The following is a 17,000-nucleotide window of genomic DNA, read 5'->3' on the forward strand; positions in this document are numbered from 1 at the left end:
ACCATCATTCACTTTTATACAGTATTCATATACACTGTTTCATTCACATACGTTTAGTTTTATACAATAATTTCCGTGCATTGTCTTATGGGTGTTGTTCTATTCTGATTTATTTACAAAGTTTGAATACATTGTTTTTCACAAAAGATCCTTCCCATTTTCTTCACCCCACCCACACACCCAATTATGCAATCTTATAATTAACTCCCTAACACCCCCCACCCATCCTCACCTCTATTTCGACCCTCCCCTCCCCCCACCTAGGATCTTCCTACTCATTCCACAATAACGGTTTTATAAAGTATTTGTCTTTGTGGGACTGAGTTAGTGTACTCAGCATAAGGCTCTCCAGTCCCTCTCAAGTTAGGTAGTAATTTACAAAATGATTGCTGCTGCGTGATGTGTGGTATTGCATTGTATGAATGTACCACAACTTCTCCATCCATTCATTTTTGGTTGGACATCTGGGCTATTTCCATATTCTTGCAATGGTGACTAATGCTGCTATGAACATTGGTGTACAAGTTTCCATTTGAGCCTCAGTTCTCGTTTTCTTGGAGTATATTCCAAGTGATGAAACAGCTGGGTCATATGGAATTTCTATGTTCAGATTTTTGAGGAAGCACCAAACTGCCTTCCAGAGTGGTTGTGCCACTGTACAGTGCCATCAACAATGTAAAAGAGTTCCTATCTCACCACATCCTCTCCAACATTTGGTACAACGGCAGGCACACAGAGCAGTGGAACATATAACTGAGAACCCAGAAAGAGACCCAGCTATATATGGTCAACTAATATTCAACAAGGAAATAAAGGCTTCAATTGGGAAATGACAACCTCTTCAACAAATGGTGCTCGCAACACTGGACTGCTACCTACAGAAAGCTGAAACAGGTTCTACATCTCATGCCATACACAAAAATCACCTCAAGGTGGGTAAGAGACTTGTGAGTAAAGCCCAAAACCATAAAGTTCATAAAAGACAAATTAGGATCAAGCTTAGAAGCCCTACTCTATGGTATAAAGAGACTGCAAAATAAAGTCAGAAATGCACAATCTGAAGAGGATAAAACTGATGAATGGGAGGGACCTTCTAAAGATTAAATCCCTGTGTTCGTCAAAAACATTTTTCCAACAGGGTGAAAAGAAAACCTACAGGCTGGGAACAAACATTTGGCAATACCATCTCAGACAAGAGTCTCATAACAAAAGTTTATAGAATACTCCTGGGCCTCCACGAGAAAAAGACTGATAACCCAATTACAAAATGAGCAAAAGACATGGAAAGAATTCACAGAGGAAGATATTCAAATGGCCAACAGACATAGAAAGAACTGCGCCAAATCACTGGCAATAAGAGGGATGCAAATCAAAACCACAAATCAAAACCTTACTCCAGTAAGAGTGGCAAAGTTGAACAGGACAGCTCTTCACAAATAATACTTTTCTTTATCTTCTTGAGCTACCCTTTTAAATCTGTTCCTCTTTCATACTTCAGCATTTCTTTCCTTTGTTTTAGCCTCTTCTACATTCGAGTGCAAGTTTCTGAGTCTCTCCTGCAATCAGTTTGTTCTTTTCTTTCTTTGTGGTCTTTGTAAAGACCTTTCAATTTTCCTCATGGATGATGTCCACAGTTCAATGCATCAAATCTGTCCTTGAGATAGTTGTAAAATTCAGATGGGATAGACTCAAGATTGTATCTTGGTTCGCATGGGCATGTTTCCATTTCCCTTAACTTCAATCAGAACTTGCACTTGAGTAACGGATACAGTCAGCACTGGCCATGTTTTGACCACTGGTTTTAAGGCTCTCCATCGAATCTTTCCAAGGTATAGTCATTCTGATTTCTGCATAGTCCATCTGGTGAGGTCACGTCTATCATAAATAGTCCTCAATTATGGATTGGAATAAATCATTGAATGTATAAAATTCAATCTCTAGCCTTATTTACCACATTCCAATTTTCCAACTACCAATCCTTTTGGTAGTTGGAAAATTGCATTTGACTTCTGCATTTGAGTCATGAATTAACAAGACACTTAACTTAAAATTAATTTAAATCTCACATCCTGTATTTCCTTATGTTCCAAAGGAGTTAGATAACAGAGGACAGCATACCAGAAAATCAAACAACAACTCAACTGCTAAAGCCTGACACAGAGTTGCTGCCACAGGTTCAAAGAAAACAAGTGTCAAAGTGGTAGGGACCTAGGTAAGGCTTTGCATTCTGGTCTCGCATCGGCTGGGGAGGACATTCATGGCACCTAACAACAAAGAAAGGAAAATACCAGAGGGAGTGGAGGAGTAAGCAGCACAGGAGCATGGCAGAGACCTTTTCCCCCAATTAATTACAAATATAAGAGTTCTCTCTCATAGAAGACAATGGATTGTCACACAGGAATAATTGTTAGCTCATAAAAATGAATGAAAAAAACCCAAGCCCTAAGTCCTTAATAGAAAATTCTGGCCTATAAAATTTTTAAAATACACACTATTTTCCTTTTTTAATACTTACTCAGTATGAGAAAGCTTCATTTCTTCCCTTTGTTTTGCAGAATAATTTAAGTTCCCACCTAAAACACAAACAAGCATGGAATCTTTTCAATATAAGCACTAAAACTGTCAAGTTCAAATATAGAGTCATTTGTGTGTTTGGCGTTTGCTGAGTCAGTTATGCTCGCGTTTTCCCCACGAGGCAGAGCACAACTGCCTGGAAGGTTTTTTCCTGGGCTCCAATCTCTAAGAGTACAGATGAGCAGGCCTTTCCTCCCACAAAGACACCGTGGACTCAAACCGCCAAGCTTTTGGTTACTAATCAAGCACTTAATCGTCGTCTTGTTAGGTTTCTATAAACTTTTCCACAGATATCATTTTATTTCTTATTTTAAGTAACAGAAAAAGCTATAAAATATGAAAAGGAATTGGTTTATATACTTGACCCTTCTAAAAAAGAAATTATTTTAAGCAAAGACTCTTTATGTGAAACAACTACTCATCCCTTAGTTCTAGCTTCCCCTTTCCCATTGGACTTATATACTGCCTCTGATTTTATTAAGTAGGACACAGCCCTGGTAGCGTAGTGATAAGACACTGCATTGTCAACCTGAAGACGCGGTTCAAATCCATCAGCTGCTCCGCGGGAGAAGGATGGGGAAGGAATTTACTGCCTCTGAAAACCTGCTGGAGCATCAGCTATGAGTCACTTCAACTCCACCGTACATAAGCACAGTAATAAGGAAAATAAGGAGCTCTGCTGGCCTAGTGGATAGGGAGCTGCACTCTCAATCCAAAGGTAGTTGGCTCAAATCCACCAGTAACTCCATGAGAGAAATACGAAAACTCTCCTCCTGAGCTGTTTAGTCTCTGAAAAATATCTAAAGGGTCAGCTATCTGACCCTCAGCTAACTGAGAATCTGTTTCGATTAAACAGAAAATTAAAAGCACTGCCCAAAAAAGAATTTAAACAGCAACTGTGCCGCACTCTGCTAACTAACAGGAAGGTCTCTGTGCAGCACAGATACTTACAGATGTTCAACTAGCAGCTGAAAGCCTGGCCCTTGGGACCCACTCAAAGGCAGCTGGGTAAGAAACCTGGAGAGCGGCCTCGGAAAGTGACAGCCTGGAAATCCTATCTGGCAACTCACATGCTGCGCTGCTGGTATAGTGGTGAGCACGGCACCTTCCTATCTGCTAGCTCATGTACTGCGCTGGTGGTAGAGTGGTGAGCGCAGCTGCCTCCCTATCTTGACAGCTCACATGCCACGCTGGTGGTACAGTGGTGAGCACGGCATCTTCCTCTCTGACAGCTCACACGCCATGCTGGTGGTAGAGTGGTGAGGATGGCACCTTCCTCTGGTAGCTCATGTGTTGAATTGGTGGTATTCTGGTGAGGATGGTACCTTCCTATCTGACAGCTCATGTGTTGAATTGGTGGTGTACTGGTGAGGATGGCACCTTCCTCTGACAGCTCACATGCCGCGCTGGTGCTATAGTGAGGATGGCACCTTCCTCTCTAACAGCCCACATGTTGTGCTGGTGGTAGAGTGGTGAGCACAGCTGCCTTCCTCTCTGACAGTTCACATGCCACACGGGGGGTACAGTGGTGAGCACGGCATCTTCCTATCTGACAGCTCTGCTCTACACACACCACAAAAAGTGCCCAGGAGTCAGAATCAAGTCACAGGCAGTGAATAAGAAGTATCAACATCCTTTAGTAGTGACCAGAGTCACCATCAACATTCACAAGCACATCCTTGATTATTCCTTATTCTGAAAATAAGAACACCAGAGGGACTCTGGATACACGGCTGCCGCCGCACCATCCAATCAGAACTGCTCAGCTGACTGACCCCCCAGCAGGTTTGCAGGGACATTAATGCACACGAGGGGGCTGCTCATCTGTCCCCCTGGGAGCGGCGGGTGGATGTGAACTGTGTGTCTTTGGGATTTTTATGAGAATATAAAAACATAAATGTCAAACTACAGCATTCACACTGAAACAGCCAGGAGGAGGCAATGATCTTGATCAACACGCAGGTCCCACATACAAGTTACGTAATTAAATGTGTTTCCACCTCTATGAAGAAGTATCTGTATCCCATGAGCTAAAGTGGTGGCCTCCAAAGAGGGCTCCCCACAAGATGAGCCTCGGGGGTTTGAGAAGATACAACTGAATCTGTACTTACCACGGGCACGATTCACCAAATAGAGGAAGACCACAGACAAAAGTGACACTAAAGAGGAAAAGAAAAACATAGGTGTATCTTCCTCCTCAACGACGCCTACGTACCGTAATTACAAAGGAAAGGTCAGGCACAATGGAACCCTTCCTAAAGCATTTAGAATAAACACTTTACATTATTTCTATTCTCTGAAAGCAATAAAAATAAGATGCAAATCCTATTCTCTACGGTCTACTTGAGACTGAAGGTGGCAGGACCAGGACCAGCATATCTGAGTGAGGTCCCAGAAGAGAGGCAGTGGACCACATGCCACCCCCAAACTCCCCGCTCCCTCTAAAGCTGCTCCTTCTGTACACTGGCCCCAAACCACTATTTAGAGAAAAGCCAACAGAAGCAGTCCTTTAGGGAGTTCAGGTTTGGAGAAGACCACATCCACCTTTACATGAAATAACCAACCATAAGAATATGGTCGTTTGCCTCCTAGAACCCCAGGGCCGGGAAGATCTCTGAACGCCAGCTGCTTGGCTTTTTCATTTAAGTTTGGCATAGTGCTTATTTACAGTCAATTAATATCGCTGAAAAGACATTTTCAACGGCACAGCGTCGGCCATTAGAACCAAATATACACTGACATGTGATTTACAATTCAGCTATGTTTTATAATATAAGCTTTAAAAAAAGAACACTTTAAAAAAACAACCTCAAAACACTTTGATGACCTAAAGTTTTGTATTCCTCCAGAATTTGCTTTCTAATAACAGAGTATGTCTCCTTTAAATCTGATCTGCCCATTTCGAAAATGAAGACTTTAAGTGCAGTCTCTTCCTTGTAAAGGATGATCATTGCTTTCACAGCATCACTGTGGCTACTATCTTGTGTTATTGAAGGGTAAATGTGTTTTTTTTTTAAATGGACACAATTCACGTTTGTATTGAAAACAATTTTTTTTTAACCGTTGCTTTACTTTTATCCTACTTCAAGAGTTCTCTAATGCTCCCCAATTTTAACCAGTGGACCCTGATATTAAACAAGAGAACTAAGGCCAAAAGCAATCAGAAGATGTCTATGAACCCCGAGTATTCACATGTAAAATGCACCAATGTCCACAGTGACACTAAGAACGCTTCAGTAGTTCCACGTTAAAAGTGAAAATGTTTTTTAAAAACCTTAAATATTTAAAACAGACAATGAAGCAGAATTTCTGCTTGCTCTTAAGGACAGGAATCACAAAACTCTGTGAATCCTCAGAAAACTAAAAATCTGCTGGAGGGGAAGCCAAGCCCCTAGGTACAAATGAGGTAACACAGAGAGATTCATCTTGGGATCTCACTTAACGAGATGTTAAAAAGAACATTAAAGCTTCCTTTCCAGCCTGTCCCGGTGCTCAGGCCCCCGCACAGAAGGGAGCCTTTCTGCCATCAACGACGTGGTGACCAGAGTCACCATCAACATTCACAAGCACATCCACAGAGTGGGCTTTAGGAAGCGTGCGCCTTGGGCACGCAAGGAAATGCAGAAATTTGCCATGAAGGAGATGAGAACGCCAGATGTTCACACTGACACCAGGCTTAACAAAGCTTTCTGCACGGAAGGAATGAGGGATGGCCCACACCACGTCTATGCACGGCTGCCCAGAAAATGTCACGAGGATGAAGATTCCAAAAAAGCTGTTTACACTGGTTACCTATGCACCTGTCACCACTTTAATAAATCTACAGACCATCAATGTGGATGAAAACAAATCGCTGATTATCAAACAAAGTTATAAAGCTGTGAAAAAAAAGAAAAAGAAAACCTAAAGGTAAAAAAATGAGAACATTTCATGACATAACAAATGAAACAAAACATTGGCATCCAGCATACTTACTAGAAACACAGGCTATGAAAAAAACTTCTAAGAATAAATATCCCCGTGTATCCAGGATCAGGCCAGCAATGATGGCGACGACGGCCAGCCCTAAGTTCTGAATGGACTGCATGCTGCAATTGAACAAACAAGGCCGAAGTCCACAGTCAGGATTCTCCATACACACACTGTACTGTAAGACACAGTTACTTTACTCAATGTTCAGGATGGTGACGACAGAGGAAGAACGCTGTGTGTGTGTCTGGAGGTGAGCTGAGCTGCTAACCTGATAGCCAGGCTTCTCTGGCAGCTGAATCTACAAACAGCCCCAAGAGAGAAAGAGGGGCCCTATCTTCTCATTATTACAACTTCACAAACACAACGGAGGGTCACTGTGAGTTACATCAAGTCAACACAAATGAGTTGGGCTGCTGTTTGGTTTTGCGGGGTTTTTCTTTAATTCATAGAAGAGGCACCCAGGTAGAGAGCACTGGCCAAAGAGTCCATGTGCTAACCACAAGGTCGAAGGTTTGAACCCATCACAGCTGCTCCTTGGGACAGAGATGGGAGGTCTTTGCCTGCAGAGACTGACAGTCCTGGAAATCCTCCAGGGTCCTAGTGTCCTAAGCACCTCTAGGGATTGGAATCAACTCAATGGCAGTGAGTTTAGTGACATAAGAACCATGTATTATTAGACCGCATTTTCAAAGGAAGACTTCTGAGGAATAAGGAAGCCTTTTAATTACAGGAAAATAAAAACTCAAACTATAAAGGAACTGGGACATAATGGCAGGGCAGTCACTTTCTAAAGTCATTTGTTATCTGGCTGAATTGAAACAAACCCTTCAGAATAGTAATTTCTCTTAACATATTCTTGATTACTGACCACTAGGTGAGGAGAAAAAAAGTAACATAAAAGAGAATTTACTTTTGATACAAAGACTTAGGGCCCTGATAATCTCAGTTCCAGGGAAGCAGACAAACACTTGAGATGAAGAGAGTAAGCCTGCTTGTCCTCTTAGGAGTCTGAGCAGCCCAGGAGTCAGCAGGGACAGCTCCTTCCTGCCCTGACACAGACTGAACACACCCGTCCATAGACAGGACAGTCTGCATGCGAAAATATTTAGTCTTAAAACCATACAAACTATTTTTCTCTTCCTTCTCGGGTCTCTACAGGTCAAAACAAACTGAGTGGCCGAGGGTGACCCGTCTTCACTCTCACCCTTTTCCTTCCTACTAGGAGAATCAGAACCGATGCCTCCCTGCCCCCAGTCTCTCTCCACCATAGAAACACGAAGGTGCAAATACTTACAAGCCGTATGCAGTCCCCAGCTGATGCTCAGGAACAACATAGGCCACCATTGGCCACAACGCGCAGGCAAGCAATGAATAGGAGACTCCCAGAAGACACTAGACAAGAAGGGGAATGGAAATGAGCTCTTACACTGAGCAAAAGGTGACTTTCCCCCCGCTTTGCTGCAGCAAGAGTGGCTTAATAGTTAATGCTGAATAACGATGTAAGGGATTTTTTGGGTTGGGGTGAGTTTTTTTTTTATAATTAAGGTAGAACTTTTATCCAAAACACATAGATATCCTGACCCTCACTCCAAGTGTACATCTAGTGAGTCAATACACACTTATTTAACCATTTTCATCACATGTTACAAGCTGGCTTGGATACAGAGTGCATTCAAGGGCCAAGAAGATAATAAAGTTAATTTGCAAAAAGTTTCAGGAAAGCCAGTCCTTTAGAAGTTGTTAGGAATTACAAATGAAGGAACCAGGACATCATGCTAATAATGCTCTAACTAACTTATTTCTAGGTCATTAACAGAAACCTAGATAGCAAGACGCAGAGCCAACATCATCAACCACCTAATAACGTCATCTAATGCTTATTCTTCAATTTAAAAATTCCTGATTTAAATAAAAAGAAGGTATCACTTATACCTATCATATAAGCAAAAGTTAAAATACGGTCAATAGCCAATATGTCAAGGACACCTTCTGTAGATTTTTAGTGAAGTAATTAAATAAAATACATTTTTTAATTAATAATACATTTATTAAAAAGTAAATGTGTTTAGAACAATATTATGTTTAAAAAATGTGAAAATTTTAGCAAATTTTTGAGTTTTAACACTATTTATCATCACCATTTCTGTTAAATTATTGTCATTCTAACAATTTAGGAATTAGTAGAGACAATGAATTACTAGTTTCCTTTTTTTCCTAGATCTTTTGGCTGATAATTAAAAATAAAAGAGGGCTTTAATATTCCGGGGAGTAAGACCCTTACTGAAATAGATAGACCTGGCAGCTGGGGCAATGGGACTAGGTGTGCCCGTGTCGGCGAGGCTGGCTCAGGATGGAGCAGGTTCCGAGCTGTTGTGCTCAGGGCGCTAGGAGTCTAGGCAACTCGAAGGCACATACGACAACATATGTAGATGTTCCTCACTTCATCTCAACGTCTGAACACAAAATAACATTGTGATGTTTTGGTAAGAACTAAGTCACACTCCTGCCTTCTACAGCATCACTTAGTGTTAGTTGACTGTACACACTTTTCAATTGCTGAATGATGTCTCCTTGCATTTAATCTGAATGTTATTCTGACAAACACAATGGAATACTACATGGCAGCGAAAAACAAGGAACTCATGAAATATTACACAAAATGGGTGACCCCTGAGGACATTATGCTAACTGAAATATCTCAGTCACAAAAAAGACAAATATGACATAATGCTACTGTTATAAAAGAGGACTGACATAGGGGTTGGGGGGAGACTGAGAAAGATGGTATAAATAATGTACACGGCACTGAAACAGATGAGGCAGAGAACTGTTTAAAAAGGATATGTGATGAGCTATTATTGTTACGGCAGGAGTCCAGAACAAAGGTAGCATAGTGGAGTGGACTTGGGGGGAGGGACTGAATAACAATGAAAGAATTTTTTCTTTTACTTTTCAAAAAGAAAAGCTAATTGAGGGGGAGGGGTGAGCAGGGAGAAAAGTGCAACAGTGAATGAATGGAAATCCAAAATCTCTGTAAACTTTCATTAAAATCAATTTAAAATAAATTTTAAAAGATACAATTATTAAAGGGGCAGTTTCACCTAGCAATTGTCCTATGGAAATTCTCACTAAATGCACAACGATGTTTGTTCAAAGAAATCTCTTTCAGGTAAGAAATGCAGCTAGCTTATCAGCCTAGTGCTCTTAAAAATAACATTTTTAACACTAACTGGTTTCATGCAACACCAGTTTTTTAATCTACTAAGAGCAGAAAGGAAAGAATACAAAATCACAGGTATTAGGCTCTTTGGGGGTTGGTTGTTTTGGGGTTTTTTGGCTACCTATCACAGAGGAGAACTCTCTGACACAGTGACTGCAGCAATGGAATGGAGGGTGTCAGAGACCAGGCTGGCACCGCACAGGGCAGGCTTCAGTTCTGTTTTCATAAGGTCACCGTGAATCGTACTCCACTTGAACTCACCCAACCAAATGGCTTCTTTTTAATGACATACAGGAAGGGAAAATGAAAATAAGAACTTTGGCCTTAATTAGATGATTTTATTACAACTGAGTTTAGCTTAAGTAAGCCAAGTGAAATAAAAGATGTCTTAAGTATTACTAATTTAAATGGAGACATTTAAAATAATTGTTCGAAAGGCATGAGAATTGCTTTTCTTCCCCACTTTTCTAGCACGGCCCTCACACCACCCAGGTGTACGTTACCATAGCAATCCAGGGGTTCCACAGCGTAAAGGCCAACAGCATGTGGGAGACCAGCGTGATCGCCACGGCACACAGAACCCAGATGATGTTCTTCCCTGTTTTATCCACCAGAAGCCCAAACACTGGGGACAGGGGAGCAGATATGATATACACCACACTGCCCGGGGACAGATTAAATAGTTAAGGAAACACAACAGGGACACATTTTTTCACAATCCCACAGTCCCACAAAACAAACTCTAACTCATCCAACTGAATATTCTCTGAAAATGGTCTCCATTCCCAGTCAGTAGTAAAACTGAATGTAAAACAGCAAGTGTGATACAATGTTTCTGTGACTTTCCATTAGTACAAAGACAGTCAACCAGGATTCCAGTCCCCAGATCATCTGGGATTTCATTCATAGTGTGGTGATCAAATACTTTCTTTGCCTCTTTTAACACAGGATTATAATTAAAGACCCCACAATGCATGCAATAAATACTTAAAGAATTATTGAAGTACCTGTTAATTGCACTTGCTGCCTGGGAGGAAAATTTAAATTTCTCCATAAAGAACACTCTAAAAATTGAAAGAGAGAGAGAATTAAGTACTGACAGGAAACTACTCAATTTATTTTCAAAATTTCAGAAATATTTTCAAAATTAAAGGCTAAAACAAAACCAACTAAAAATAAGTCCAAGTTTAATAAACTTTTCTTTCTTCTTATCCTTTCCCTTATTTTTTTATATTCATTTTCAGTGGCCTACTAAAACCTTAGTGCTCTATTTAACTAAATAAAAGCATCCTGTTACCTGTTTTTCCCTTCTTTATCTTCTAAAACAAAAACACAACATATAAATTTTCAGAACTCTAGGTGTATTATTATAGAGAATTAAGACTTGTTTCTTTCCCTTCAAAGAGATACTTAAAAAGTTCTCTGAATACTACAGTTCTTGTCTTGAAGTATTTAAAATCACAAATAGAATTTATTTAAATATTGCATGTTTTAGAAGTGGGAAGGGAGTGTACCAGAGTTGTATTCTCTCTCCAGACCAATTCAATCTGTATGCTGGGCAAATTATCCAAGAAGCTGGACTCTATGAGGAGGAATGTGTCATCAGGATTGGAGGGAGACTCATCAATAACCTGCTTTATGCAGATGACACAGTCTTGCTCACTGAAAGTGAGGAGGGCTTGAAACACTTATTGCAGTAGATTAAGGAATGCAGCCTTCAGTATGGATTGCATCTTAATGTCAAGAAAACAAAGGACCAAGACCAAGAGACAGCATCATGATGGATGGAAAGGAGACTGAAACTGTCAACAGTTTCATCATACTTGGATCAATATTTAACACCCTTTGTCAGGAAATAAGGAGACGCACTGCACTGGGAAAATCTGCAGTTAGGGATCTCTCCAAATTATTGAGGAGTAGTGATGTCAGTTGGAGGACTAAGATGTGTCTAATTCAGACCACAGTCTTTCTGATTACTAGCTAATCGCAGAGCTGAACAATCAATAAAGATAAGAGAAATAGAATTGACGAGAACAAGAGATATTTCTTGGACAGGCTGCAGCTGAAGTGCTCTTTGGAGACAAGAATGATGAGGCTTCACCTCATGTACTTTGAACATGTTGCTAGAACGTGCTCTTTCTTGGAGAAGGACATGAAGCTGGAAAGGGTGGAGGGTCAGTAAAGGAGAGGAAGACCCTCAACCAGGTGGACTGACACGGTGACTGCTTCAATGGGCTCTCGTGTGTCAGGAAGTGTGAGGATGGCGCAGGACAGAACAGGGTTCAGGTCTTTTGTTCATAGGGTCACTATGAGCCCTGCTCGACTTGACTGCACCGAACAACAAACACTCACATACACTATATACACATGCTGCTGGTTTTGTGAAAATGAAGAGGAAATTAAAAGATAAAGCCAAGCAGGTAACTTTGAACTCTACACTTATGTCTTGCAGAATTACAATCCTATTGTCTAGAGATGCCCTCATCATCGCTCACCAAGACAAAGTGAAAACCTTCATCTCCTTTCTACCTGAGGTTCTCTAACTGAGAAGCAAAGAGAAGGAAAAAAAATACCAGTCCCAAATTAACTACAAAACAAATCAATATTGTGACTCAAAAAGCTACTGGGCATTTCTTCTTTCACTCATTCATGCTGCCAAGTCAGAACCGACTTAGCTGAACCCTCAACAGGTTTTCAGAGGCTGTAAAATCACAGGAGGAGATTGTTCAACTTTATCCTACGGTGGATTCGAACTGCCCCCCTTTGGGCTGGCAGGCAGCACATCTCATCCACTAGGCTATCAAACCCCCAACACTTAATCTCCAATTAGGAAGATGAGTTAAACTGCACATGAAAAACAATCCCCAGGTTTAAAGAAACGATATGCAAATCGATTCACTGCCACCAAGTTAGAAACTGCTCACAGCTGAGCCTCCAATGGGTCTCCAGGTCGAGAACTGCACAAGAGGAGTCGGCCCAATAACCTCCTGCTAAAAGCTGGATGGATGAGACCCGCATGCAGTAACGTCATTTGTATGACTGAACCCTCGTTACAGTATATCCCTCCGAAATGGAATGCAGCAGGATACTCACTTCCCAAGTCCAATGAAAGGGAACACCGCCACGTAATAGCAGACACAGATGATAAAGATGAGCCACAGCGGTAAGGAGAAGTCCTTCACATCCGTCAACTTAATCACCTCCCCTTAGAGAAGAAAGAGGCGACACCACCTGCATCATTCCATACACCAAAGAACTTTATCTAGTTAAGAACAGGTTTCTATAACGTGATTAACCTCTGCCATTCACCTTAAAAACTCTTTTCTCTGTTTAATTCAGTGACATACAGTTCCTTCAAAAGCCAAAGGACTAATGGTGCATATTATAATTGGTGTTGTGGGACACAACGTGCTCGAATGATTATTTTGAGAGGAGAGAAATCATTAAAAAGAATTTTTTTTTAAATGGGTAAAACTATTCCACTGCTAGGAATATACCTTGAGGAAAACAGAACTGAGGCACAAATGGAGATCTGTACACCAATGTTCAAAGCAGCATTACTCACAATAACAAGGATATGGAAACAGCCCACATGCCCAACAACAAACGAATGGATTGAGAAATTGGGGTACATTCACACGATGGGATACTATGCAACACACAGGAGCAACAATTTCAAAAAACACTGTATAACATGGGAGAGGCTGGAGAGCATTATGCTGAGTGAAGGTACTCAGGCTCCTCAGTCTAAATACTGCATATGACCATCATTATAAAACAGAACTAGTAAGATGCGTGTGGACATCCAAAGAGGGCAGGGGAGGGGGCAGGAAGGATGAGGGTGCTAGGAGAAAATCACAGGGTCACAGAGTTTGGTGGTGGAGGGAGGGGTGCAGAAATTAGGAAGGATCGCTCAGTGGGGAACTAAAATGATGGTGTAAAAGAAGCCACAGATCAATGGTTACTAATTTTATAAGAAACAATAAACAGGAATGATCATAAGAAACATAATGTGAATGAAAAAAAAAGAGCAAAAAACTTCTCCACTGAAGAAATGCAAACATCAAAGCAGCACATGAAAAGATACACAATGTAATCAATGATTCAAGAAATACAGATCAAAACCACAAAGAACTGTAACACTTAGATTTTGTACAATTAAAATTAAAAAAAAAAAAAAGTCATAGAAGCCCACAGTGCTGTACTACATTAAGCCCACTAGGCTGGCTATTTTCAGAAAAATGGAGAACAGGTGTTTGTGAAGCTACAGAGAAACTGGAATCCTTGTACACTGCTAGTCAGGATATAAATGATTCATCAGAAAGTACAGTATGACCAAGAATTTCACTCCTAAAACAATGTCTCAAAAAAAAAAAAAAATGCAAGCAGCAGGAACTCAAAACAGGTACAGCATACCAATGTTCATTACAGAAGGAACTCAAAATAGATACTTTATACCAATGTTCATTACAGCAGGGACTCAACTAGATTTAGTATTCCAATGTTCATTAAAACTTACCCATACTGTCAAAATGTGGAAACACCCAATGTCCATCAACAGATGAGTAGACAAGCAGAGTGTGATGTGTGGGGGGGTGTGTACACATACATACACACACAATGGAATACACTGTTGTTTTATAGTGTCCGATCAGGACAGACTCACAGCTGCCCCTCCACCTGGTTTTCAGAGGCAGCAGATTACACGGGACGAGACTGTCCACCTTTCTCCCACCGAGCAGCTGGCCAATTCAAACCATCTACCTTTGGGTTGGCACGTCGAACCATATTCCTTTTGTGTCGGCAACTCCTTATCCTCTAGGTCACCAGACTCCTTTATTAAGAGGGTCAGCTATGCGTCAGCTCCAACTTGTTAGTACACAACAATCACCACCACCAACAGTGACATAAGACAAAATAACAACTGCTCTAATTCTACTTAGGTAAAATATCTAGAACTGGATAATTCATAGAGAAAAAAAAATTATTAGTGGTTACCAAGGCTGGCAAGAGGGGACGGCAGAGCTAATTTAAGGGAGCTCTGGCAGCCCCTGTAAGAAGCCGGCAGACCAGTGGTTACCTAGGGTGATGCTGAACACTGGAAACAGATGATGGTGATAACTCCATCACAAGATACATGCAATTATCATCACTTCGTTCACACACAAAAAAAATGGTTTTTAGGCAAATGTTTATTCTATTTTTACCACAACAAAACTTTTAAAAAGAAAATACATGAGCAAAAGAAAATGGAACCAAAGATTTGTATCTACCTCTCCCAGGGAAATACGTAGTTCTGCAAATATATAACTTCAATGGATACAGCGTATTGCTACACACATTTTATGGAGATCAACGGATACAGCGTACTGCTACACACATTTTATGGAGAAAATTTAGACAACTAAAACTAGAAATTACAAATAAAAGTAAAAAGCATGTATTAAGTCCCCACTGGGTTTAAAACTTTGCCTTAGAAACTTATTTCACACTAAATCACCTCAAAAAGGCTGAAATTCTCCCACGAGCTTTGTTCAGGTTTTAGGGTTTGGGTTTCAGACTCACCTGTTTTTCCTTGCTCTTTATGAAGGATTCTTTCTGCCCTCTGATCCAAGTACCCAAGAGCCAAGGCACAGAGGAGTGAGAGGATACACGTTATTCCTCCTGTAATTCAAAAGGAGACGCAGAAACAGTCAGACAGAACAACATAGACAGGGCAGCACGCACAAAGCAACACGTGGCAGAAAGAGCAGAAAACGTGGCAACCGAGGGGGACGGCAAAGCCTCCAACTGGAGAGAGAGGAAGCCCACCAGGTAAGCACGCAAATGGCAGACTCTACAGAGTGCTGGTGGTGCAGTGGTTAATCACGGCTTTGTGAACTAAAAGGTCAGAGGTTCAAGCTCAGCAGCCCCTCTGTGGGAGATGTGACAGTCTACTTCCACTAAGACAGCAGTTCTGGAAACCCCATGTGCCGGTTCTACCCTGTCCTATAGTGTCGCCATGCAATGAAAGCAAACTAACTGTAAAAGGTTTAGTTTTCTGGTTTTATTGCTACAAGATGGTTGGAGAATAAAGAAGGAAGAGAACAAAACAAACTAGCCTCGTCCTAGAAAACAGCCTGAGGGAGGCTAAGAAATCAGCCTTCCTTTTGTCAACACTATTTTAAGTCAATTACCTACAGATGCCAGAGGAAGTCTTTTAAAAAGTCAGATTCTCTATCTTTTCTGCCTTCTGCTTCATCATGAAGAGTGGCTGTAACCTTCGCTCCTCCCTCCCGGCAGCCCTCAGGGCTCCATCCTATTCAGCACAGCTCTCGGGCTCATTTCCTTTGCTTATCACTCAGCATTACTCATTCATAGTGACCTCACATCACTAAAGTCAATCCCAATGAACAGTGAGTAAGTTTATCCTTCCTAAGAATTGTTAAAGGAAGGCTGTATATGGGCCTTCCTGTGGTTGACATAACACAGTCTGGGTGAAACTCACTGAAATGAGATGTTCTAGTTCTGGAGCTAAAGAGCCGAATGGTCTTACATGCAAAATCCAACCTTTCTGGTTGCCAACTTCTCCATGTGTAAAATAAGGGACTGATTTTCTGATGATTCAGGTCTCTTCCTGGCTTAAAAATTCTAAAGTTCTCCATTGTAAAGGGAATCAAGACAGAATACAGAGATGCATCTGAGAGTTAAAATGAAGACTTTAAGTAAGACAAAGGATGTGAAAAGGATGAGGGAAAACTGAGGAGTCCTTTGGTACAAGTCAGCCTTTTAGGATTACCTCTCTACACTTTCTACAGGGCTGATAGCAAAGGATTAGCCAGAACACAGGCTACACTAATCCTGGACACAGAGCTTTCTTTAACAACAGGTATTTCTAGGGCTCTGCAGAGAAATGTTTACATACAGAGCTTTTTAAAAAGTTCAATGTTGAGAGAAAAAGCACAAGTGGTGTAGCAGGCCTCATGCACTTCTGCGTCTTACTCAGGAACTAATACAAATGAACTCCGGGACAGGGCATCATCACAGTTTTGGGTTAAACATCTTCAATTTGATATAAGAGACACCTAAGCTTCAGGAAGAGTCACGTCCTTGTCTAATATCACAGAACCAGTTCAAGCCAGAATTGGAACTCAAGCTTCTGACTCAATCATAACCTATCACTTAAACTTTTACACAGGATTCAGGTGGCTTTGTGGTTAGAAGTTCTGCTCGAACCCAAGTGCATGCGGTTCAA

The 17,000-nt window shown here is 41.1% G+C and overlaps 1 protein-coding gene across 2 annotated transcripts in view; it reads right to left on the bottom strand.

Annotated features, from left to right (window-relative positions):
- Positions 1–2,511: 2,511 nt before the first annotated feature.
- The window catches only part of MFSD1 (major facilitator superfamily domain containing 1), a 33,689-nt gene continuing 19,200 nt past the window's right edge, over positions 2,512–17,000 (bottom strand). For both annotated transcript variants that reach the window (XM_006887643.1, XM_006887642.1), the window contains 8 exons: positions 15,332–15,430; positions 12,860–12,971; positions 10,774–10,830; positions 10,270–10,426; positions 7,841–7,938; positions 6,550–6,662; positions 4,686–4,733; positions 2,512–2,573 (listed from right to left, as the gene is read on the bottom strand). In XM_006887643.1, the coding sequence (XP_006887705.1) occupies positions 2,512–2,573; positions 4,686–4,733; positions 6,550–6,662; positions 7,841–7,938; positions 10,270–10,426; positions 10,774–10,830; positions 12,860–12,971; positions 15,332–15,430 (746 nt within the window). The remainder of the gene's footprint in view (positions 2,574–4,685; positions 4,734–6,549; positions 6,663–7,840; positions 7,939–10,269; positions 10,427–10,773; positions 10,831–12,859; positions 12,972–15,331; positions 15,431–17,000) is intronic.

The sequence above is a fragment of the Elephantulus edwardii genome, unplaced genomic scaffold, assembly GCF_000299155.1.
Source record: "Elephantulus edwardii isolate Elephantulus edwardi_28Jun2011 unplaced genomic scaffold, EleEdw1.0 scaffold00060, whole genome shotgun sequence".
Taxonomy (NCBI): domain Eukaryota; kingdom Metazoa; phylum Chordata; class Mammalia; order Macroscelidea; family Macroscelididae; genus Elephantulus; species Elephantulus edwardii.